The sequence below is a fragment of the Mus pahari genome, chromosome 8 (assembly GCF_900095145.1).
Source record: "Mus pahari chromosome 8, PAHARI_EIJ_v1.1, whole genome shotgun sequence".
In the NCBI taxonomy this organism is placed as follows: domain Eukaryota; kingdom Metazoa; phylum Chordata; class Mammalia; order Rodentia; family Muridae; genus Mus; species Mus pahari.
In genome coordinates, this window is record NC_034597.1 from 796,422 (window position 1) to 820,392 (window position 23,971).

The 23,971-nt window shown below is 39.1% G+C and overlaps 1 protein-coding gene across 1 annotated transcript in view; it reads right to left on the reverse strand.

Moving 5' to 3' along the window:
• C8H3orf67 (chromosome 8 C3orf67 homolog) overlaps positions 1–23,971 on the reverse strand; it is a 243,899-nt gene that overhangs the window by 89,794 nt on the left and 130,134 nt on the right. The window contains exons 7-11 of the mRNA XM_029541670.1: positions 22,949–23,086; positions 5,443–5,579; positions 4,658–4,811; positions 3,255–3,368; positions 2,053–2,178 (exon numbers count right to left, since the gene is read on the reverse strand). Coding sequence (XP_029397530.1) covers positions 2,053–2,178; positions 3,255–3,368; positions 4,658–4,811; positions 5,443–5,579; positions 22,949–23,086 — 669 coding nt within the window. The remainder of the gene's footprint in view (positions 1–2,052; positions 2,179–3,254; positions 3,369–4,657; positions 4,812–5,442; positions 5,580–22,948; positions 23,087–23,971) is intronic.

Here is a 23,971-nt window from a genome sequence, read left to right on the forward strand (position 1 = left end):
CAGGACGATCGGGTCCAGCTGCGGGTCCCCTCTCCAGTCCGCTCTCTCCCCGGCAGTGCACCCCTAAAGTGTCTTCTTTTGGTTAAACAGCCACAACTCCCAGAATGAGAGTTACTCATTTTCAGGTTGTTTTTGAGGATTCTTGTTTCCCTGACCTACTGATCCCAGAAGCAACTGACCTGGCATTCTTCATCCCAGCAGACACCCTGCTTGCCTGGCTCCCTGTAGGCTGAGAGAGAAAGAGTTCCATCCCCTCCCCCTTTCCTTGTTCTGTCCTGTAAGCATGTGGCCCAGGCCAGGGTCTGAGTCTTATGCTAGGGGCCCCTTCTGCAAGCTTTCCTGGAAATACAGCCTGTGTTGTCCTCCATTTGCACCGCACTTTGTCTGTTCTTACTATAAATACTATGTATCTAGGTGAAATACCACTTGCAGCATTGACAATGATAAATACAAAAATATCAGCATTGACAATATATATATTCTCTCTCTCTCTCTCTCTCTCTCTCTCTCTCTCTCTATATATATATATATATATATATATATATATATATTGCAAGTAATCATTTGAAATTAATTTCTTCTGAAATTTTATTATCACAGATGTTTGATTTGTATGCCTGGTTTATATACATATACAGCTGTTGTTTTATAAAACTTTCATGGGCAGAGCCTAAGGCTGAAAGTGGTCATAAAAGCCAATGTGCTGTTATGTACATGGGCCTGCGAAGCAAAGGAGCAGAGAGGATTCTGGGAATCTTCATTGTTCAATTAGACAAATTTTCATGACCTATGTGCCAAACATTATTAACTGTCAAAAAGTCAGGGTAAGAGGACTGCTTTACACAGACATAATACTAAATATCTTACTACCACAAGCTTTTCTGGAATCTGAATTTTTACCTCAAGTATTTCCATATCAATTGTAATGAATAATTTGGTGTGTTTTCTTAGAGAAATATGTAAATTACTCTGTAATCACAATATTGCAGCAAACAAGATAAATGCAAGAATGATCACCTAAACATCTAATTAGTTTTTCCTCACAGTCAGATTTATGCTAGAGACACTAATTGCGCCTAACATTTTAATGAAGGTTTCAGCACTGCATAAATAAGACTGACAAACTACAAACAATTTTCATTTATTTTCCTTTTTCCCTTGCTCAAAAACAATTTGCCTTTGTAAAAGTAGCAGACACCTGCTAGGCAGGATATGTTGATGCGCTTGTGCTCTGCTCTGCATTTACACTGAGGGTAGAGAAGAGGACACTGGAGGAGGGGCCTGAGGGAGGTCGGGTAAGGGCAAGGCTTAATGTTTTAAAGTTTCATTTCTGAATGGGACAGCGGGGGTACTAGAATATTCTTTCATCCATTTAAGTTGGATGTAAAATTGAGGGTAAAAGGAAGACTTACAAAATACGATGAATTTCAACAAATAATTGTATCACCATCTTTTGAAATGACTGTGTTTGAAATATTTGGGCTATAGAAGTCTAAATCAAGGGCTCTGTAGAGACATACTAGGGACACATTGGAAGCTACCCATAATATAAAAGAGTCAAGCCACATGGCAGGTCATTCGTCTGGCTAAGGGACCAACTCCCAGGAAGGCAGGACCACCCACCCCTTGGGAGACAAGTCTAACTTAAACTGTGCTAAGGACAAGTGGAGTAATTAAGGGTTTAACGAGATAATGTATTTTTCCTTCTCAGAATGCCCACTCCCAAACACTTCCAGACTGCCCGGTCCTCTTTCGTGACCTTCATGGTGGCTTAACTCAAACATTACAGCTTTCTTCTTTCTCTTTAATTCTCCTCCACAGAAAAGCTGCTGAGATTTACATCTTGACTGTCTTGCAGCTTTTCTTTCAAACTCTAAACTGTTTCTAAGTTTCCAATTGAGCATGTTCTTAAATCCTTTTATTAACAGAATGATGAACCTCAAGAGGGAACTCCAGTTTCCCGGGTAACAGGTGACAATGATGGTAGAACTCACCAAAATTTCTAGTAATATTTGGCATAATTATGTTTTTGTGACTACTGCGGATGCCAACCTGGTTGTTGAGGAGCCGGGGGTTCCGGGGTGCTGGCTCTCACTGGCTCTGTCCTCAGCTGTGAGATACTGTTGAGGGCCATGACGACATCTTCTTCACTCCTGTTATTTCTTGAGGAGCTGCTACCTTTATTGAAAGAGATATTTCCACTCTATCATTTTATTAATATGTATAAAGAGTTGGTTTTGAATGGTGGTACTAATTGTGTATATTTTTTATTCAGTTATTTAAAAGCAAATGAGTATCACTATAGTTAATGAGCATTTTAAAAAATAGTTGAATGTTTTATGATAAATTCTGTTGTATTTTTGCAGAGTTTTACCTTAAACTACTTTGATATTTGCACAGGAACATTTTAGATTTAACTTTTATAGTTATATAATATAAAGAATTTCAAAACCCATATAATTTTACAGGGATCTTATATTTTTCTTGGATTTCATAGAAGAATTACATTATAATTCTTTTAAAATAAGCTCTTTCCCTTATCACTCTAAAAAGATAGATGTGAGCATTACCACAAAATTAGTTCATCTACCTGCCCTTAATAAAAATAACATAAAAGCTGGCAGATTGAATCTTAAAATTTAGGGAAATCGTGCTAACAGATCTATTCATGATATCCCTGGGCTGTATTCAAGATAGACTCATATATGTCTATAAATCTACATAAACATGCCTCCAATCCTATCTTTAAAGGGATAGCTTTATCAGTGACTTACATTTCTCTAATGCTTAGGTGTGGAAGTGTTTAATGTTTGAAACTGCATCGTAGGGAGCTACAGCAGTGTAACAAGGGTTCTGAAATAGCCTGCTTTAAGAGAAAAGCTATACATTAAATCTGAAAAACGATAATAAAGTTCGATTTGGGTAAAGGCTTGAGGCAGGAATTTCCTTTGTCACATTTGGGTCCTTTTAAAGAACAACAGAAGCAGCAGTTTAAGCTGTCTGCAGCCTGAGAGTAAAGGGAGGGGTCTGGCATTTCTGTGTGGCTGTCTATTGAGTCCTGCTCTTCCCTGTTAGGATAGACTCTGGAGCAATAATTCTGCAGAACATTTGATTTCCATAATCCCTGCAGAACAGACATTTATATTTTAAATGAATTGCCTGATAATCCTTTGAAATTTATAACCTACAGAGAGATCCTACTGCCCTGAATAAAACACTGATTTGAGATAGGATTGAAATCGTGCAGTCCGTACCACAGTGCGCCTCTGTCCTGTCTCCGCTGCTGCTCTTTAGCCGGAGTCTTCTTCGGTTGCTACCCTTATCTGATGATTCTTCAGGGGGATGTGGATATGGAATAGGTAGCTTGGCTGGTACATCCCCATATCAAAGAACAAAAGCCAGAACAAAAAGTACAATATTGATTGAAATAATACAATAAATATATCTATCACCATAATGATATCATTTTGAAGTAATTTCAGGCTATATAAAAATACAACTTAGTCCTTTACAGAAAATAGGTGTTCATTCCTATTTCAATACTCGAATTTCTATGTGAGTGGTAAATTTCATCCAAAGAATAAGATTTATAATATTTATAGAGGGCTACAAGAAGTGTGATTGATGTTATTCATATAACATGCTATATTAAAAAGTATAAAAAATGAAGTTGATAGAAAATTTCTTTTCTCTATAAAAATGAAGTCTAACGGAGTAAGGAGTTTTCCAAAGATGCCTGGTGAGGTAAGATAAATACTGGAAAAGAATTCTGAAATATAATTTGGTATTTAAATAATAATCATAGCAGCTAATATTTACTAAGTCCTTCCTTTCTTGGTTCTTGTCATTGGTTCCTCACCACGACTTTGGGGCACCTACCATTTGCTACCTCAGTCAGGGCTTAGCATAATGCTTGACTTGTTTTAAAGAGGAAGAAACTGAGGTTTCAAGGGTGAAGAACTTTGAACCAGGCTTCGAGAGTCAGAACTGGACTGCATGTCTATGATCCTCATTCCCTCAGACCAAGTGCTATCCCTACAGGCAATGCTGTCTCTAATGGCCATCATAATTTCTAACACAAGTAAACTTAACTCAAGTGCTCCCCTTTCCTCATTCAGTCAAGATAGGTCGAAAAGGACAGAACAGTATAAAACAACTTTAAGTCTTGCATTCTGTTCTCAATTTTTCTAATAGATTCAAGCTGCAAATCACTTTACTTCTGTGTTAGAGTTGAGATCTCAATCTGAGACGAGACCAGTCTTCCTACAGAGCTACTTATTTTTTGTCTTTTGTTTTTGTTTTTTTACATCAATGAGAGAAAATATACAGTATTCTGCAAACAGAAACTGAAATCTGAAAATAAACATGGAGTTTCCAAATGATAATGTTAATGAGATACTATTTTACGTTGGCATTATTTTCAGAAAGCAAACCCAGGACATGGTACCTATTTAAGATCACACAATAAACAAAAGGACAGAGAAGACAAGATGATGCATGTATAAACCTTCCAAATGTATTTCAACGGTCACTACCCGTTTCATTATTCAATGGCCATTTTCTGGACTTAGCCCCCTCTTGAACCCTGCTTGATTCATCCCAATAAGAACCCTCTCACTACTCTCTGTTGGCTCTTACTTCCTAGTGACTTTCTTACCAGGGAGAGATGTGGTCGGCTTCATGGGGCAAGGACTTCCTTTCTCTCCTTGCTGTTCAGACAGCAAGGCTGACACTGCTGGACTGTTAACACTCTTCTCTTCTGTAGGCTGCTGGCACAACTGGCTATTTTTGTACCGAATGGATCTTACTGTCTGTGAGGAAAAGGAACTAATATGAATGTTTAACAATACAGGAACTGTATTTATTTTCGATAAAATCTATCTAGTCAAAAACTTGGAAAACTAAGCTAGGAAAACTCCAGAAGAACTGCCTCTAAAAGGTGCTGGGAAGGGAACTTAGAGGATCCTAGAAATGGAAGGACATGGACAACATGGGACAGAGCAGCAGGCAGGCAGGTCTCCTAGGCACAGATTTAAATACCCTGTGAGCTCTGCCTGCCTGCAACAGGCAGAGGTGAGTGAGAATCATCAAACGTGCCAAAGAACCGAAGGAAGTTAAACATGGAAGCAGACCACTTGAGCATCTGTGCACTGTGTGGTGACTGCTCTACATCCAACCTTTCTTTTGACAGAGATGGCAAAATATGTTCATAAAGATTTGCCTGTAACAACATGTTTAATAAAAGGATTGCAAAAAATTTTAATTATGTTGACAAGTCAGAAAAAAATTGAAGTCTTTTAAGATCCAAATTTCCTATTGAAAATTTATAAGCCTCCTTCAGGCACATAGTCAGCCTCTCCTTCCTTCCTTCTTCCCACAACCCACAAGTCTGTTAGCACCTCCTGCCCTTGCTTGGGTAAGCTTTCCAAACCTTCTGCCTACCTCAGTGGACAGCCTTAGGTTATTCCGTTTGCCAGAGAGTGGAGGGGGTCCAAGAACCCTGGATCCAAAGGCGATGTGGCAAACATCTTGACCTTTACTGTTCTGAACGCTGCCTGCTCCACTGCTGAGGAACTGGCCTGTTTAAGAAAAGTCAGTCTGTTAATGGGGAGCTGCAGACACCATGTCAAAAGTACTTCTTCAAGTTCAGTTTTGATGTCAATGCCTATTCAAAATGCAAACAGTGTGTCAGATATACAGAACCTATAGGGTGTTTCTGATAAGGCAAGAGAACAAAGGATTATGAGAGAAGTTTTAGAATCAGGGAAGGAGCTGGCACACCTTACATTCCATTTCTCAAACAGTCATGCAGCCCACATACCTGCAGAGAAGGCTCAAAGAGGTAATTTAACTGTATGCCAAGTAGGAAAGGTAACAGGGAACATATACCATCCTTGAAGTAACCCTGGTTTGTTTACATTCTCCCTAAAACTTTCAGGGTTACCCCATTGCCCAACACGTTAGAATATGCCTTTAGCATTTTAAGGCTTTCCATAAGACCTCAGCCTCTCCTTCCAGTGGGTCTAGTCCCTAGTGTCTTCCTGAGCTTGCTTGCTCTTCCTGCCTTCATCCTCACTCAGGTGCTAATTTCCTTCTGCCTAGAGCATCCCATACCTTCTGTTCATGAACCCTCTACTTCATTCCCACTGCTGTGTGAACTGTTTGTGTTGGATCACATACCTCTAGACTCCTCAAAAGGAAACATCATATTTGCCATTTCTGTGACTGATAATCTCTAGGAAAATGCCTGAGAAACATACAATTAAATATTTGTTTAGTTGTGGTGAACAATTTTATTTAGATGGCTTACCTAAAAAGAAAGTAATGCAGATTTTGGTGTTCCATTAAAATAATTCTATCTAAATTATTTCCTCAGGGAAAAATGCTTTTAGTCTTAATAAAAAAAAAATCTGTATATAGTAATTCTCAAATAATGGTGTGAATACAAAATTACCCAAAATACTCATGGGAATGCTCCAGTGTTCTGTACTTTGTCCAGAATGTAGCCAGAGGTCTTTCAGACAGGCAAGGGCTTTCTCTCCTTCCCTTCCCTTCTCTTCAGCTCCTCAATGGCTTCCCAGTTGCTGTCAGAGCCCTTACCTCCTGTAGACTCCTCCCCTTGCTGTCTCCTTCCATCCTATACCCTGTGTCCTGCTCTCTCCACACTGTGGCTTTACAGTTCTTCCTTCAAGGCATGGCATCCTTGGGGTGAGAAGGCGCTTACTTATTCTCTGTCTTTATGTCTGAGATATCACTTCTTCAGACATATCTCTGCATCTCTCTCATGAGGATAAAATTTCCCTCATCAGAGAACTTGCTGGAAATTCACCTTTATATATCTCTCCAGCATTCCCTGCAGTGCTCCAATGGATAAAAAGTCAGAGGTGGCTTTCTTTATGAGAAGGAGTGGGCATCTCATATGTTCTTGCTAAGGAAAATGAATGCATCATACTGAGTACAAAGGGAAGCTGGATTAAAACTTCACATATTCCTAATTATAACTATAATAACGATGATAATAATATAGCCATCTGGGGTTTTGTGTGTAAATCAATGAGAAAGATGTGAAGGTTAAGGTATATAGGTTATAGTTACACTGAGAGGTTAGGCTCTGAATGTCAGTAGGATTATCACAATGGTCTCATGCCTATTGGGTTACATGCAGAATTTCCCACTACCAAACATATACTCATGTGCATGTGCGTGTGGGTATATGTGTATTGCACACCCTCCCCCTAACTTGCTTCTGTGCTTTTTGTATTTACTTATAAACGTCTGTTTCAATCAACAAAACATAGTCAGTTTCTCAGGTTGAAGGTAGAAAAAAGAACTGTACTCAAATTCCAGGCTATTTGTGAAATCTATTACAGACATCATTTGTATTTCCGAAGATCAAGTAGAATGCATACTAGATGATAGAGTACTGAGAGGCTCTGCAGGATGCTGTGCAGGCCTATGGAGGATGGCACCACACGGGCAGAGCCCTTCTCTGCCCTGAGAACCGTCCAGCTACACATTCACCTTTCTCTTCAAATCCCTCACAAGGGTGACTTCCTTGTCTGGTTTTCTCCTCACATTCATCATCTAAACTCAGTTTCCTTCCCAACCACTTTAAGTTCTTTGTATTCTAGGTGCCTGTCTGCCAAGGCCAGTTTGGCAAATGGGAGAAAATGATTAAATTTCACCAAAATTATGGACGTAATATGAGATTAAAACAAGGATTGGGGTTGGAGAGTTTCGCAACCACATGAGCAAAGTTCCATCCACAATATTAAAAAAAATGAACGTATCAACTGTTCATCTTACACTTAGAACTTTTAAAATTTAAATGTTTTACTTTTTGAGAATTTTATACATGAGTACTGTATGTACACATGCCTCCTTCTTCCTCCAGCTCCTACCACAACCCACCCCAATTCCATTCAATTCATTATTTCTTCAAGTATTGAAATATATATTTATTACAGATACACATAACATGTACCATGCACACATGCACGGGTCCACATGCATATGCATACAAAACTTATTGAGTATATTTAGCATGATACATGTTTAGGGCTGACACTTGGGATTAACTAACTCATCAGGGAGTGAGTTAGTTTGCCCTTGGAGAAAACCAATTCTTCATCTCAATAGTCACTGACTGCCCGAAGCTCCTTATCTAGGGATGGGACCTGATGAGATTTCCCTCCACCCACACTGGCCATTACACAGGGCTTTGGGGGACAATCATATTGTTGAAAATTTATGGCTGTAGCTTCCCCATCATGTTTCGAAGACACTGTCTAACAGCAAGGCAACCTGGTCCAGTGGCCCTGGCAACATCCCATACCCTCTGTTTCCCAAGACTTTGGTGTAGGGGATGTATTACATATTCATCAATTTGGGCTAGCACTTCATGATCATTTTCAGTTGTGGGTCTCTAATGATCTGTACCTGTTGCAAAATAAGCTTCTTTGATGATGACAATGAGAACTATACTTATCTGTTGGGATAAGGATAAATATTATTAAAATACAGCTTGGAAATTTTATTGCTTTAGGCAAATGGCAGTAGTAGTTCTCTGGGTAGCTGGCTAGGTTTACAGTATCAGGCCCAAAGGTAGTCCTATTGAGTGAAACCTTAAATACAACAAGACAGCTATTAGCTACCCCTAAAATATCTCCTGCTATTTACTGTTTGGGATCCCTTGCCAGGGTGGTCACTATGGTTCAAAGGCTGTATAGCCAGGGAGGACTACTGATTACCTTTCTCTCTTGGAAGCTTTCATAGCACCTTATGATACTGAGACCTAGACATCAGGGAAAAGCTTTCAAGTGAGTTCTAGACTGAATCCCCCTAGTCCTGTGTCTGAGTGTGGTGTCTTCACTTTCTGGGAGGCAGACAAGGGCAATGGCAATAGACTATCTTGTTCTGGGAGTCTCTTGGACTCTCCCATAATCAATGATTAGGAAGAAGGTTTCTCATGACTGGTAGTAGGTGTTAGATAGTCTATGGCTTGTCATGTTGGGAGTATTGTCACCTCAAGTAGTACATCTTCACTAAAATTGTATGTATACACATACACACACACACACACACACACAGAGAGAGAGAGAAAGAGAGAGAGAGAGAGAGAGAGAGAGAGAGAGAGAGAGAGAGAGATGCATTGTGTTTTACAGTGTGCTTATAAAATAATGTTCCTCAATGGATTTATCAAATATCCTTAGTGTTATTTATATCTCCTCCATCCCTCTCTCTTTTATATTATCCTTCCTCTCTTCTTCCTAGTTAAAGCAACCCCCTTTCTCATTTATGTCTTTACTATTGTTCTTAAAGGAGTCTTTTACTCAGAGATGGATGTGCACTGATTAAGGATACAGGTAAATCTGAAATGCTGTCATATCCTAAATCACATCATGATAGTCTACCAGAGATGAGCCCTCAGATAAAGTTCATAGCCAATTAAAGTCTTTATTCCAGATGACTAATACCACACCCAAGTGTTTGGGGGTGGGGAGACCTGAGTAGTCCTGAGTGTCTAGAACACTGAGTTATTAAAGGCAGAGACCATGTCCTGGGACCTTATTTGGTAGCCACAGGGGACTTTGCAAAAGTCATCTATTTGAAGCAAGCAGTTTTACCAGAAACTCAGAAAAAGTTACCTGGGAAGGTTGCACAAAAGGCACTTTAACAAAACCTAAGATAGGTTAGCTAGGGACTTCCTGACCTTGGGTTCCTAGAACAGAGTTGGGCAATTTTCAGGCGATTACCATCAAGGAGATCAAATTCTAGTCAAACCTGAAATGGCCACAGTAGGAATACAAGATGGAGGGACCTTTGCACTGTCTTGCACTATCACACTAGCTAATATCCTGGATTTTAGAAGAGAACCCATTGCTGGGTTTCATTTCAGAATAAGCTATCACACTAATTTTAAATTTAAGTCTATTTTTTAAAAAAAAAGTTTACATTTTTGGCCATAAAAGAGTACAAATGCTCCATTATTGAAGATAAGTTTAAGATTGATACTACAACAAACATACCAGTTTTGTAAATCCTTCTTTGTCTTAATAATTCACTGCTTAGAATCATATTAACTGTCAAAGTTTATTCTCCATTAACGTGCATTACATTATGCATTTGTTTGGGTAGGCTCCTAATTAAAACCTCCAAGGCAAAGTAATTTAGGTTTGGGTTTCTAAAATAAGAAGTAGAAGGACAAAGTTTCTTTAACAAGAAAAATCTTAATAGAAGGAAACGATAAGCAGAAATGCATGTGCTTTGAATTTTAAAAGTGGCTATTTTAAAGGCTGACATCAATCTGCATAAAAGTAAGGTTAAATATCAAGATTAGATTAAAATCCTGCTCGAGGCATTTCATTTTCTTGAGTTAGTGGAAAGTGAACTTGACGGAGGTTAGGGATTTACCATTAATTATTTTGCTATTTTACTGATGAGTGCATGCCTTTGTAGTTAGATTGTAAAACCCGAGGCTGTACTCTCTAATTGTCTTTTATAGAAATAAACATTCATTTTTTGGTCTCAAGATACAATGTTCTAATTATTATTGTCATTTAAGCTTGCAAGGTTTTCAAAGCTTAGCCAGTCAGACCTGCTACATTTCAGTCATCGCCACTGGGTCATGCCAAACATTTTCATCTAACAGTCAACTTGGTGCCAGGGTCCAGATTTTAGATTAATTTTTATTTTAACATATTGTGTTATTCTATAGCACATATAAAATATGAACAAGGGTTGATTCTAGTATGGCAATATTATTTTGGATGAAGCATCTGACCTTTTAAAGCCTTATCTTTTTCATTCATAAGACTGGGAAAACAATGTACTTCCGTTGTGGTATTTTCTGTTAAGGCTCTATGAAACCAGACATGTTACATACTTGAGTTGTGTCTTGGAGGGAGTAGATGGCTAGTAAACAGGTTGTTAATACCTTCCCATCTTTAATAACACTTAAAGCTTACAGAACCTATTCACACTCGCTTATTCCTTTCTTCGTTCATTCCTTAGTAGTGATTGGGTGCTGCCTGGCTGGCACTGAGTGAGAAAGGGAGTAAGATGCAACACTACCTCATCCGACGAGGTTGTAACTTCATGGGGGAGGTGACTACTAAAACAAGAAATCAATAAACAATTCAATGATTGTGATTATAGTAAGGATCACAAACAAAAAAATATAAACAGTTCTCATTTTGCTCAACAGGGCTTGGTGTCTAATCTCTGGGGTCAAGGAATTCTCAGGAGACCTACAGGATGATGGATGCCACAGACACCCACGTGGTTCTCAGTCCTTCGCTATGTGTGATTTCTTACTCCGTGTCTACAGATGAAGAAAGTAAGGTATGTCCAAAGTCTGAGTGGGGGCACAAAAGTCGTGTTTCTCTTCATTTGCCTTTTAAAATAATATATGATACTGCCCTCACTGAACATGCATCAGGGGGACAGCACACGAGATTCTTCCTGTATGCAATATTTGTTTTCTATGCAGTTTTATAAAGCCATCTAAGTAAAAACATGTTATCTGAAAAATGGATGATTAATGACTGTATGGATAGGTACCAAAACTTCATGAATATTATAACCCAATGCATGTCAAAGGGCTAATGAGGTCTATGAAGAAGCAAACAGGTGACATAGGACTTTAATGTCCTATTTCAAAGGTAGGAGAGCTGGGGGTTGAGGGTGGGGAGATGAGAGAAGGCTTTGTACCTGGTAGGTAAGGCATTCCAAAAAGTACTTGTGGGGTAAATGGCTAATTTGAGAGTCAATGCTCAGTGCACAGTATTCAATCGAATGCTGCTTTTTGACTGTTGAAGAACTGTCAGTCTAGAAGCCATGGAAACACGATGAAAAGAAAAGCAGATAGGTAAATGCCTCAAGAGGGAAAGGCTCTGGGAGACAGAGTCCATCCTCAACATTCGCAAAAATTAAAACCAGTATGTAGTCTTATCTCATTAATAGAAAAGTTTGTGACATTTTTTACAGGCAATTAAAATAATATTAACAACTGCAATTAGATTGTATCTTTCTGTGCTGAACTGGATTAGGACCTCAGACAGTGTGTGAAGCTGGCCCCACAAGAGTGCAGGATATAGTTTTCTCTACAAGGTCTTGATTATTGCAAAGCAAAAACTAGCCTAGTTTTGTTCCTTATGCTTAATGAGAAAAATTAAACTAATTTAAAGAGCCATGGTTGCATTTTGAGAAAGCTTTCTATTCTGAGTAAGGAGCATAGTGTATTTGGTCCAGGATTTGGGTTGGAAATATGCCATTTTCCCAGAAATCCAGCAGGCTTCTGGGAAAGAGTAGTGACGATGCATCTCCAATGCCAGGCTTCTGCTCATGTGCCAGCTCTGCTACTTGCTCACTTTACATCTGTGACAGGCCAGTTTCCTCATCTGTGAGACTGTCACTGTGACAGTGTTGCTACATTAGGCTAAGTGAAAATTAAAGTGCAACAGCCATGCCTGGGCCATTGATAAACATTCTGTGTTCAAGTCATCTGGTTAGCATTATTTTATTTATTCATTTTATCACTCAGTCAACAAGTCTTTCTTGTGCTCCTGGTAAGTACTAGTATTATGGTGAAAATTACTAAGTTAATTGTTAGGGAATACAACCATAAATGGGGTCCCTTTAGTGTTCCCCCCACCAAAATCCATCTGCTTGTCTGTATGTCTATCTATCTATCTATCATGTGTGTGTGTGAAGGTGATCCAAATGAAATAAGTCAAAAAGTGGAGGAGTCAGAGTCCCAACTAGCCATCTCTTTCACCCAATGAAGCTTCCAGTATTGAGTTTGGGTTATATCTAATCGAGCTGTTGGCCAAAAGGGTCAAATGGAAAACTCCAAATAATGCAGGCTGTTGCCAAGACCACAGGTTGCTTTTCATGAACTGACAGCAGGGCTCCATTGTTGAATATAAGACCTACATAATAAACTGAAGATGGAGATGTCAAGCTGGTGCCCATATAGAGGCTTTGCCTCTACTTTATAGTATCTTTGGTATAGAAACATGCTCCACATTCTCTCAAAAGAGAAACATAAATACCAAGCCTGCCACAAATCCTTTTTCTACAATGGTGTACTGCCTCAAGATATGCTAGGGCAATTGTGATACAGAGCTTATCACAATTCAATGGAGTAACCAAACAATAATTGACTTGATTTAATATCCACTCCTTGAGATGAAATCCATATCCGATACTGCTTGGGTTACTAAGGACCCAAGAATAGATAGCCTGGGGACCTAGGGCAAAACCAAATAATACTGATCTAAAAGAAAAAGATGTAGTGATTAAATGACTACCAATGTTATTCTGCTATATTCACAGTTCAGTGTCTTGTTCAGCCATCAGCACAGAAACTTCCTCCTGTGGTAGGTAGGAAAAAATATAGAGACCCACAGCCAGATACTGCACAGAGAGTGAGAATCCATAGAACACACAGGTCTAAATGAGATGTCACCACCAAATTTTTACTCCTAGAGTCCTGAGAAAGAGGAGGCAGAAAGAGCGTAAAAGTCAGAGAGGATGGAGGACAGCAAGGAATCAAGGCCCTTTAAAATAACATGAGCAAAGCTCATGTGAACTCACAGAGAGACGGAGGGAGCATGCCCACGGCCTGTCTGGGCCTGCATCTGGTCCTCTGTATAGTATAGCTTCCAGAGTAGTGTTTTTATGGGATCCTCAAGTGCACACACAAATGGGTCTCTGGTTCTTGTGACTCCTCTTGAGCTCATTTCAGTTTGCTGATTTACCCCGTTTACCTTCAATGTAACAGGTTTTCTTTTTTTCTTTTTTTGGTTTTATCTTATTATTTTGCCATATTACAAAAATGAGTGAATGAAAACCTAGCCATTAGGATAAAGGTTAACTATCGAAGTGTCACTTATACCTGTTGGGAGAGGGAAAATTAGTTTCATCCAACAGAGTGATCTGGGTATGTCAACAACTTCAGTGCAGGCTTTGCGTTTAGGTGTCAATAGGTGATCAATATTAATGGACCATACAGGCTTTTTTTTGTAGTTTTTTTTTCCTATTATTTGGTTAGTTTGGTGGGTTTTTGTTTGTTTTGTTTTATTTTTCTTTCTGGGTGTAGTTTTGTCTTCTTAGTTTTGGATATTTTGTTGTTGTATTGAGTTTTTCTTTGCTTTTTGAGAAAGAACTTAAAGTTGAGTGGGTAGGGAAGAGGAAGAATATGATAAACATATATTTCAATTCAAAAAAATTAAAATAATAATAATAATAATAAACAATGTAGTTCATAATTCAAACTGATATGGTGTAGATAACTAGATATTTCCTTATACCACAAATGAAAAATATATTAGCATATAGATTTTATAATTTTCCAATATTTTTATTTCTTTGCAATTTTCTCTCTATAAATATCTTTATCAAGATACTCAACATATATTAACTATTATATATATATATATATATATATATATATATATATATATATATGCAGATACATACTTTTTTTAATACAGGGTCTTGCTACACAGCACAGGCAGGCCTCAAACTTAAAGTCCTTCTGTTTCAGCCTCCTGAGTGCTAAAATTCTAAGTGTGCCACCAAATTCTGTTTCCATTATATCTTATTAGTGAAAATATTAATATTTGGTAGAGAAATGTATCTTAATTTTACAGCAATTCTCAGGAATTTTTAAGCTTCATAATGTATAAAGAGAAATCTACAAATGTTCAGTAATTGGTCTAACATAATGAATAAGTAACATGAATCATTGATATAGTTAGAAAATTAAAATTTTCCAATACAATTTGTCTTGAGAAATCCCTCTTTTCCTCCTGCCCCTGTCTGCATTAGTTCCTGCTTCCAGAGGCATTCATTACATGTATTTAAAGCTTCTGCATATGTCATACCTAGTTCACAATGTTTTGCATTATATCAGTGGGACCATATTGGAATATGATTCTGTGCTTCCATTTTTGAAATCCTATTCCAGAGCATCACAGACAGAGTACACTGCTCTCTGCACAGCTACACAACAGCTTACCATAAGTATATTGAACCGGTTCCCAACTGTACACAAGTGGCTTGCTTCTGGGTCTTGTTATTTCAAGCAGTGTTGTAACAAATATCTAAAGGAGAAATGTGTCAGGAATGGGAGCACATATCTGTGATTTCTATGTTTAGGAGGCCAGGGCAGAAGGGTCTGTAAAACTTAAATTCAAAAAGGGGACAGAACACAAAGATTGGTACAAGAATAATTACGTGCCTATCAAGTGAATTAAGTGCAATTTATTAGTTAATGCTATGTGTATTAGTATATAAGTTGCATAGAAAAAAATCGCTCTATAAATGTTTTTTGACATGTTTGCTTTAAAAGACCTCAGAAGCACTGATCAATATCCTTCTAAGAAGTATTTATTTGTGTATGCTTGTGTGTCTGTGTGAAAGAGTGTCAGTGCAGGTGCACATACTGGAGGCAAGAAGAAGGCATCAGGTGCCTTCCTCTATTATTCTCTGCTATTTCTGTGAGGCAGGGTCACTCCCTGAGCCTGGCTCTTCTTTTCTTGGCTAGGCTAGAAGGCAGCAAGCACTCAAGACCATGATCCTTCAGTCTCCATATCCCTCAGGTCTGGTGACTGGTATGGATAGGATGCCTGGCTTTGTTCAAGGGTGCTGAGATCTAAACTTTGGATCTCATCTTTGCACAATGACAAATCCTAACTCTCTAGGCATTTCTAGTTTTCAATATCCATTCTAAATTCTTTTTAGACTAAAAAAAATTTAATGAAGAAATGTGATCTGTTGTGCTGTTTTATTTTACTGAAGATAGGGAAAGAGGATTTATAATTCAAATGCAAGATGAATTTATTTAACTTTAACCAGAATTTGATCTCCTTTGTGGAGAATCCCCTGGAAAATTACTTAGCTCTATTCTAGAAACACAAGGTCAAGTTGTCACAGATAATTTATCTTGGCTTCTGTTAAACTGCCTACATGTGCAAACCTCCCCTTCTAGCTAACTGCTTCTCTTAGCTTCTGTTATACTGTTTGCTTGTGTAAAACCTCCTCTCCAGCAAGATAACAAGGCTTGGTTTTGTCTTTAAAAGTCCCCTGTGCTGAAAAATTCCTGAACAGAAAACCAATGGCTTATGTGCTAAGATCAAACATTGACAAATGAGACCTCATAGAGTTGAAAAGCTTCTGTAAGGCAAAGGACACTGTCAATAGGACAAAACAGCAACCCACAGATTGGTAAAAAAGCTTTATCAACCCTACATCCTATGTAGGGCTAACATTCAAAATATTCAAAGAACTCAAGAAGTTAGACTCCAGAGAACCAAATAACCCTATTAATAAAAATAGAGTACAGAGTTGAATAGAGAATTCTTACTGAGGAATCTCTAAAGTATGTTCAACATTCTGCATCTTCAGGGATATGCAAATCAAAACAACCCTGAGATTCTACCTCACACCAGTCAGAATGGCTAAGATAAAAAACTCAGGTGACAGCAGATGCTGGCAAGGATGTGGAGAAAGAGGAACACTTCATTGCTGGTGGGATTGCAAGCTTGTACAACCACTCTGGAAATCAGTGTGGTGGTTCCTCAGAAAATTGGAAATAGTACTACCTGAGGATCCAGCTATACCACTCCTGGGCATATACCCAGAAGATGCCCCAACATATAACAAGGACACATGCTCCACTATGTTCATAGCAGCCTTATTTAGAATAGCTAGAAGCTGGAAAGAACCCAGATGTCCCTCAACAGAGGAATGGATACAGAAAATGTGGTACATTTATACAATGGAGTACTACTCAGCTATTAAAAACAATGACTTCATGAAATTCTCAGGTAAATGGATGGAACTAGAAAATGCCATCCTGAGTGAGGTAACCCAGTCACAAAAGAAGTACATGGTATGTACTCACTGATTAGTGTATATTAGCCAAAATAAACTCAGAATACCTATGATACAACTCACAGACCATATGAAACCCAAGAAGAATGAAGACCACACAAAGTGTGGATGCTACAATTCTACTCAGACGGGGGGCGGGGGGGAGAAAATAATCTCAGGAAGCAGAGGGAGAGACGTGTCTGGGAGGGAGGGAGGGAGGGAGGGAGGGAGGGGGGTAAAAGGGTGCAGATATGGGAGGAGATGGGGGAGAAGTACAGAGTGTCAGGAATCTGAAAGGTGGTGTGTAGCAGTGGGGGAGGGGGAACTGGGGGCAGTCACTAGAAAGTACCAGATGTCAGGGACCCAAGAGGTTCCCAGGACCCAAGGGGGAGGAGATTAGCCGAAATACCTAACAAAGTGGAGATATGGTATGCACTTACTGATAAGTGGCTATTAGACCAAAAGCTCAGAATACCCAAGATACAATTCATAGACCACATGAAGCTCAAGGAGAAGGAAGACTAAAGTGTGGATGCTTTAGTCCTTCTTAGAAGGGACAACAATGTACTCATGGGGGGAAATACAGAGACAAAGTGTGGAGCAGAGTCGGAAAGAAAGGCCATCCAGAGACTGCCCCACCTGGGAATCCAGCCCATCTGCAGACACCAACCCCAGACACTATTGCTGGTGCCAAGAAGTGCTTGCTGACAAGTGTCTGGTATAGCTGTCTCCTGAGACAGACCCTGACCAATACAGATGTGGATGCTTGCAGCCAATCATCAGACTGAGAATGGGGACCCCAGTGGAGAAGTTAGGGCAAGGACTGAAGGAGCCGAATGGGATTGCAACTCCATAGGAAGAACAACAGTATCAACCAACCCAAAGCTCCCAGGGAGTAGACCACCAACCAAAGAGTTCACATGGAGGGGGGCAGCCCATGGCTCCAGCTGGATATGTAGGAGAGAAATGCCTTATGGTGCATCACTGGGAGCCGAGCCCCTTGGTCCTGTGGAGGCTGATGACCCAGGGTAGGGGAATGCTAGGGTGCTGAGGCAGGAGTGGGTGGGTGGGTGGGTGGAGAGCACCCTCATAGAGGCAGGGGTGGGGGAGGGACTAGAGGGTTTGTGGAGGGGAAACTGGGAAGGGGGATAACATTTGAAATGTAAATAAATAAAATAACCAATAAAAAAAATGAAAAACAAAGGCCCCTGTGTCAAATGGTTGGGGATACATTTGGGTCCTAAATGCTTGAGGATAGTATCAGCTGAAATAAGACTTTCAGTGGTTACAGATTGTGTCTGACTGGTCTTTGGTGGGCTCCCTGCAACACAGCAAAGATTTTTCTCCCATTCTTTAGCCCATTTCTTTTTTTTTTTTCCAGTGTTCTCATTTGAATATTTATTTTGAGCTTGAGAGTGGGATTTTCTTTAAATTAGATGCAGTTTGAAAACAATAACAGAAAATTTAGAAAATCAAAAGTTTTCATCTTCCCGAATGATTAGAAATGACCTCACAGATGGAAGTAGGTGAGGAGATATTGTATCAGTAGCGTCTGCAAGGATGCCCTGGGGCTCTGGGCCTTGGCTTTGCTTCACCCAGTCCCACCAGCTACCTTTAAGGTAACACCAGAGATGAGTTCTGGCTGGTTCAGAAATTTTCTTTCTTTCTTTCTTTTTTTTTTCTTTTGTATGTACACTTAAAGTTTTTTAAACATTTAAAATTTATTTATTTTTCCCTTTTATTAAATGTGGACTCCTTTCTCATACCCTATAGTCTGAATCTAGTTTCCCTTCCCTTCCCCCTCCTATTTCCTCTCCACTTCCTCCCCCCCGCCCCCATGTACTCCCTCTTTGTCCATTCTTAGAGAAGAACAGGTTTCTAGGAGATGATATAACAAAATAAAACACAATAAGATAAAATGAAAATCACTGTATCAAAGCTGGACAAAACAAACTAACAAAAACCAAAAGATTTCCAAGAGATTTTAGCCCATTTCTTAATTCAATCAATATTTCCTTTGTGAGATCAGTAGGTTTTAATTTCATGATACCAGAGTTGTTGATTCTCGGTCTTATTCCTTGAGCATCTAGAACCTCTTTTCAAAAAGTTCTGTATCTTAAAGTGTTTTCCCAGTTTTAGAGTTTTTCATCATGTATGAAAATCCTCAATCAGGCTGAACTGATTGGTGTAGAAGGTGAGAGACGGGAATCTAGGATCATTCTTCTACTTCTTAATATCCAGCTTCCCCTGAACCACTTGTTGAAAAGGCTGTCTTTTCTCTTGAATGTTTTGGACATCTCTCTCAAAATTGAGCTGTCTGGAGGTATTTTTTGTTTGTTTGTTTGTTTTTCCTTTATTCTATTCTGTTGATCTATATATCTGCTTTGGTGCCAGTACTATCTGTTTTTATTATTATGGATCCATAGTATAACTTGATATCAGGAAATTGATACCTCTACCATAGGTCTTTTTGTTCAAGATTGCTTTGGCTATCTGGGGTCTCTTGTGCTTTAATAATGAATTTTAGGATTTGTTTTTTTCCTATTTATGTGAAGACTTTCACTGAAATTTTCATAGGGTTTGCAATGGATCTTCAGATTGGAATTCAGCCATTTTCACAATATTAGTTCAATTGATTCATGAGTTATAGGTGGTGTCTTGACTCTTGACAAAATACACTAATTTACTTTGATTTTAGGTTCTGTTTCACAGTAGATTTTAGTCTTTGCTTTGAATCTTCCTTTCATTGTATGGACTCTAAACAAGAATCTACTACAGATTTCACCACTGCAAAAGACAGCTTACTCATTTATCTTCCTTCCTTCCTTCCTTCCTTCCTTCCTTCCTTCCTTCCTTCCTTCCTTCCTTCCTTCCTTCCTCCCTCCCTCCCTCCCTCCCTCCCTTTCTTCCTTCTTTCCTTCCTTACTTCCCCCTCCCTCTTTACCTAACTCTGTCTTTCTTTTCTCTTTAGAGGCATTAATTTGCTAGTCTGACATTGTAGTAGGTGGTTGGGGTGCCAGTTTCCTCTTATTTAAAAAGGAAATGTAAGCCTAGGAAGCTACCTGCTGTGAAAAGGTGGGCACTAGGGAAAGCCACCTTCCAATTTTTAACTACTACTTTTGATTTGTGTTTGGTGGGCCACTGCATCTTATTAATGCTGAATGCTCCATTTCAATAACCAGACCACATTCTCTGGTTCAATTAAACTGGGGTCCTATTAATGAAAGTAAGATGATCTGATTCCACAGTCCTAAAGTCATTAGCTAATGTGCACTGGGAATTGACAGAGAGAATGGTAGGAATGTGGGGCTTTTGGAAACAATGGCTTCTGAGAAACATGTGGTTTTATTAATTTCATTCAATGTTCTTGATTAAGCTATATGACATTTAATAAAACACATTCTAAAACAGTTTAAAAACTTACAAGAATTCTTTTTTTGGTTGTGTGAAAATCCACAGGACATGGCTACTTCTCTGGCGGCTTTATTGGGATCTTTCAATATGTGCATTTATAATGAAACATCAAAATTCACATGTGCACCACACATCCAATTATACGAGCACACAGTCATTTCTCATACAATTAAATTCCATTGTGGGAATCCACTTTTTGAAAGATGAAAACAAATAGTTCAAAAAAAGACACTTATCCATGGTTAAAAAAATCATTGCCCCATGGGCATAACCATTAGAAATACCTTTCAGATCAAACGCCTTGTAAAGGGAGAAAATAGTAATATGTTCCTTTCTAGTAAGCTTTAAAGTCCACGTATTTGAGAATCAACTTCTGAAGAGGACCACACAGTACCATGACACAGTACCATGTAGATTCATGCCAATTTGGCTATCATGTCTGTACACTGAGACTGACCTATGAGGAGCTAACATAATGGTTACAAATGGATATACTTGATATTCACAAAGAAAAAGAAATATGCTCATGGATTTTGGCAATTAGCAATTTTCTGTATACACAATTCAAGTGGAGTGGACTATTATTATGCATCAAGAGTCCACAAAAGAAATACTAATATTCTCCTCTGTAAGTTGGGCTTGAATACAGCCTCTGAAAACATTTCTGTTTAGCTGTAACACTGATGTAGTTAGTATTTACCAAATCTTATTCAGCTTAAGCACGTCTGAGACTTTTATACAGAAATGGCAATGATACTGTGAATACACATGTATTTATTTTAAAGACAGTTGATAAAACATTCCACTGGAAGAACGGCGGGTAAAAAGAGACCACCTGTACTCACGTTATCTGATGTGCTGCACAGTTTTGTCATTCCTGTTACTGAAAAATATCAAACTACATTAGGTGCAGATACAGGGTCTGTTACTGAAAACTCTCTTCCAGCTCCCTGAGGCAAATATTAAGATTAAGCTGCACCTGAAAGGTAGTGAGCTTATTCTTTTTATATGTTTTCCTATGGTTCCTTAATAACACTGCTTGCATTAAATCTGTCTATTTCTCTCTGTGTCTAGTTCTATATAATATACATAGCATGCACATACATTTCTCCATTTTCTCCCATTGCTAGCAAAAGGTCCTATTCAAAGCTGATAATTATGAAGCAGGTGAGGTTTGCTTCACACATTGTCTCTTTGCTTTTCTGTGAGTTTGGGAATGGTGCAATCAAGGGTTAATAATGTTGTGCCTACTTACATACAAACTTCTTTTGTACTCTAAAAAAGGACAAAAGAGGCCGATTTGTTAGGGATATATAACTTCTGGCATGTAATGCTGTTAAAACTGAGAGGGGAAGTACAGGTGGACAAGGGAGTTCCTCTTCTCAACCTTCATCACAAACATCTGTCTTTTCCTGTTTATATTTGATTCCTTTCAAGCTCTGAGCTTGCTCTCTCTCTCTCTCCTTTTAATTTAATTTTATTTTTTGACTTTATTGGATATTTTATTTATTTACATTTCAAATGTTGTCCCCTTTCCTGATTTCCCCTCTGAAGCCCCCTTCCTCTATCCTCTTCCCCATCCCCCTGCTCCCCAACCCACCCACTCTGCCTTCTGGTCCTGGCATTCCCTTACTGGGGCATAGAGCCTTCATAGGACAAGGGCCTCTCCTCCCATTGATGTCTGACTAGGCCATTCCCTGAGCATTCTCTTGACTGCTGCTCTTATCTGAGGAGCCACACATTGCCTCTGTCCCCACAGCTTCCCTTGGTGCCACTGCTTTCTACTGGCCCAGCTTCTGTCATCCTGAACCCTCCGCCATTTTCTGTCTGATCACTGCAGAGACATGTTAGTTACTCTCCATTGTCTCATACCTCACCTGGTTTCCACACTCACCTGGAATCCTGCTGTCAAATTTACTTTCCTAAAATATTTCACCTTTTTACCTGAGACACTCCCATAGTGTGGTTCTAACAGAGTGTTATACTACTCAAGCCATTCCTTACATTGAGCCTTTGAAAAATGAATCTCCTTTTTTTTCAAGCAATCCTGAAAAATAGATTGCTATTTCCTTGCTTTTACTCAATCTTCTGCCCTTACATCCTTCTATAAGTCTCCTATTAATTTATTATAAACATATAAATATACATAAAATTCTTCCAAGATCTACTTGTTCCACAGATGGTCTGTCACTATGACTTTTCTTTAGCTTCCTTTGAATCAGCTCCCTGTATCTGAGTATTACTTGAATGACATGACCTTCCCAGGCTGAGTGATGCAGTGGTCTCAGAGTTGGCGGCACATAACAATCAGCAGAGGATGCTAAAAACAAAACAAAACAAGACTAGCCAAATTAACAAAGATTCTCTCTCTGGGGGGAGTGCAGACATCAGAAATAAATGTTTTGTGCTGTTAAATGTTGTAATTTAAAAATATCCTAGGGGTTCAAACATGTAGGGATTGAGCTTATCTTTGGTTTGATAGGAAAGTTCTTTATGTAGGCTGTCTGTCTGGGTTGGCAGTGGCCTGTACTTACGGCCTGGCCTTGTATATTGTCAGTACTGTGGAAGAGCAAGGCATAGGGCCATCTTTAGAGAAAGACACCTTAAGGGGCAAGGTTATGCATTTGATGTTCATAGCAGCCTCTGGGCATACCTGATTCTGCTGATCTTAGAGGATGACCTCCAAATTTAATTTCAGTTTGGCGGAGTTTTGTCATATTTAGCAGCTGTGTAACATGAGGAACATCTGTTGCAAGTTGACAGCTTCGTGGAATAATATCTGTGGGTTCATCTGTCAAAAATAGAATACCATATATTATTCAAAATAAAAGCACCCATACCCTAAATGCAAGCCATTGCTGCCAACTAAGCAAACTCTATAATGTGAAGCAAAACATTTTAGAGTGCAACTTTGGACAACTTATGCGAACTTTTAGCCTTGATGTCTATAGAATGAGCATGGCATTTCTGGGTAAAAGGGAAACTAGAAACTGCTTCTGTATGACTTATGGAGAAGAGTCCCAATCAGGCATGATTCTCATGAATGAAAGAGCCAGAGAACATTGGAAAGACAAACAATAGCAAAAACCATGGAAAAACAAAGGCAGGTCAGTATGAGGAGAAAGACTAAGCTGGGGTGAGAGCTACAGAACCCCCTGCACAAGCAGCAGTCAAGAATGGCCGCTGCTGTGTGCTACTTAACATGGATGCATGAGAACACGGATCAGGGGAGAATTAGGGTCCTGCAGAGATGCGGCCAGATCACACCTGAGGGCAGAGAGAGAAGCCTAGAGTGGTGCGGGCTGTGAAGCTGCTGCAATGTTGGATGAGAACTTGAGCTGAGAATATTCCTAAGCTGAGGATGCTCTGGCAGGTACTACCCTGTCACTATATAGGCAAACAACAACATGGGAACCTAAGAAGCCTCCACTAGTCAGCAAATGCAAGCTTTCTCATGCAAGAACCAGAGGACACTAGGGCTAAAAGACATCAGAGATGTGCCGGGGGAGAATGCCCAGCAAATATACTCAAAAGTAAATATATCCCTACCTATTCAATATTGTACTTGAAGTCCTAGCCAGAGCAATTCGACAACTAAAGGAGATCAAGGGGATACAAATTGGAAAGGAAGAAGTCAAAATATCACTATTTGCAGATGATATGATAGTATATATAA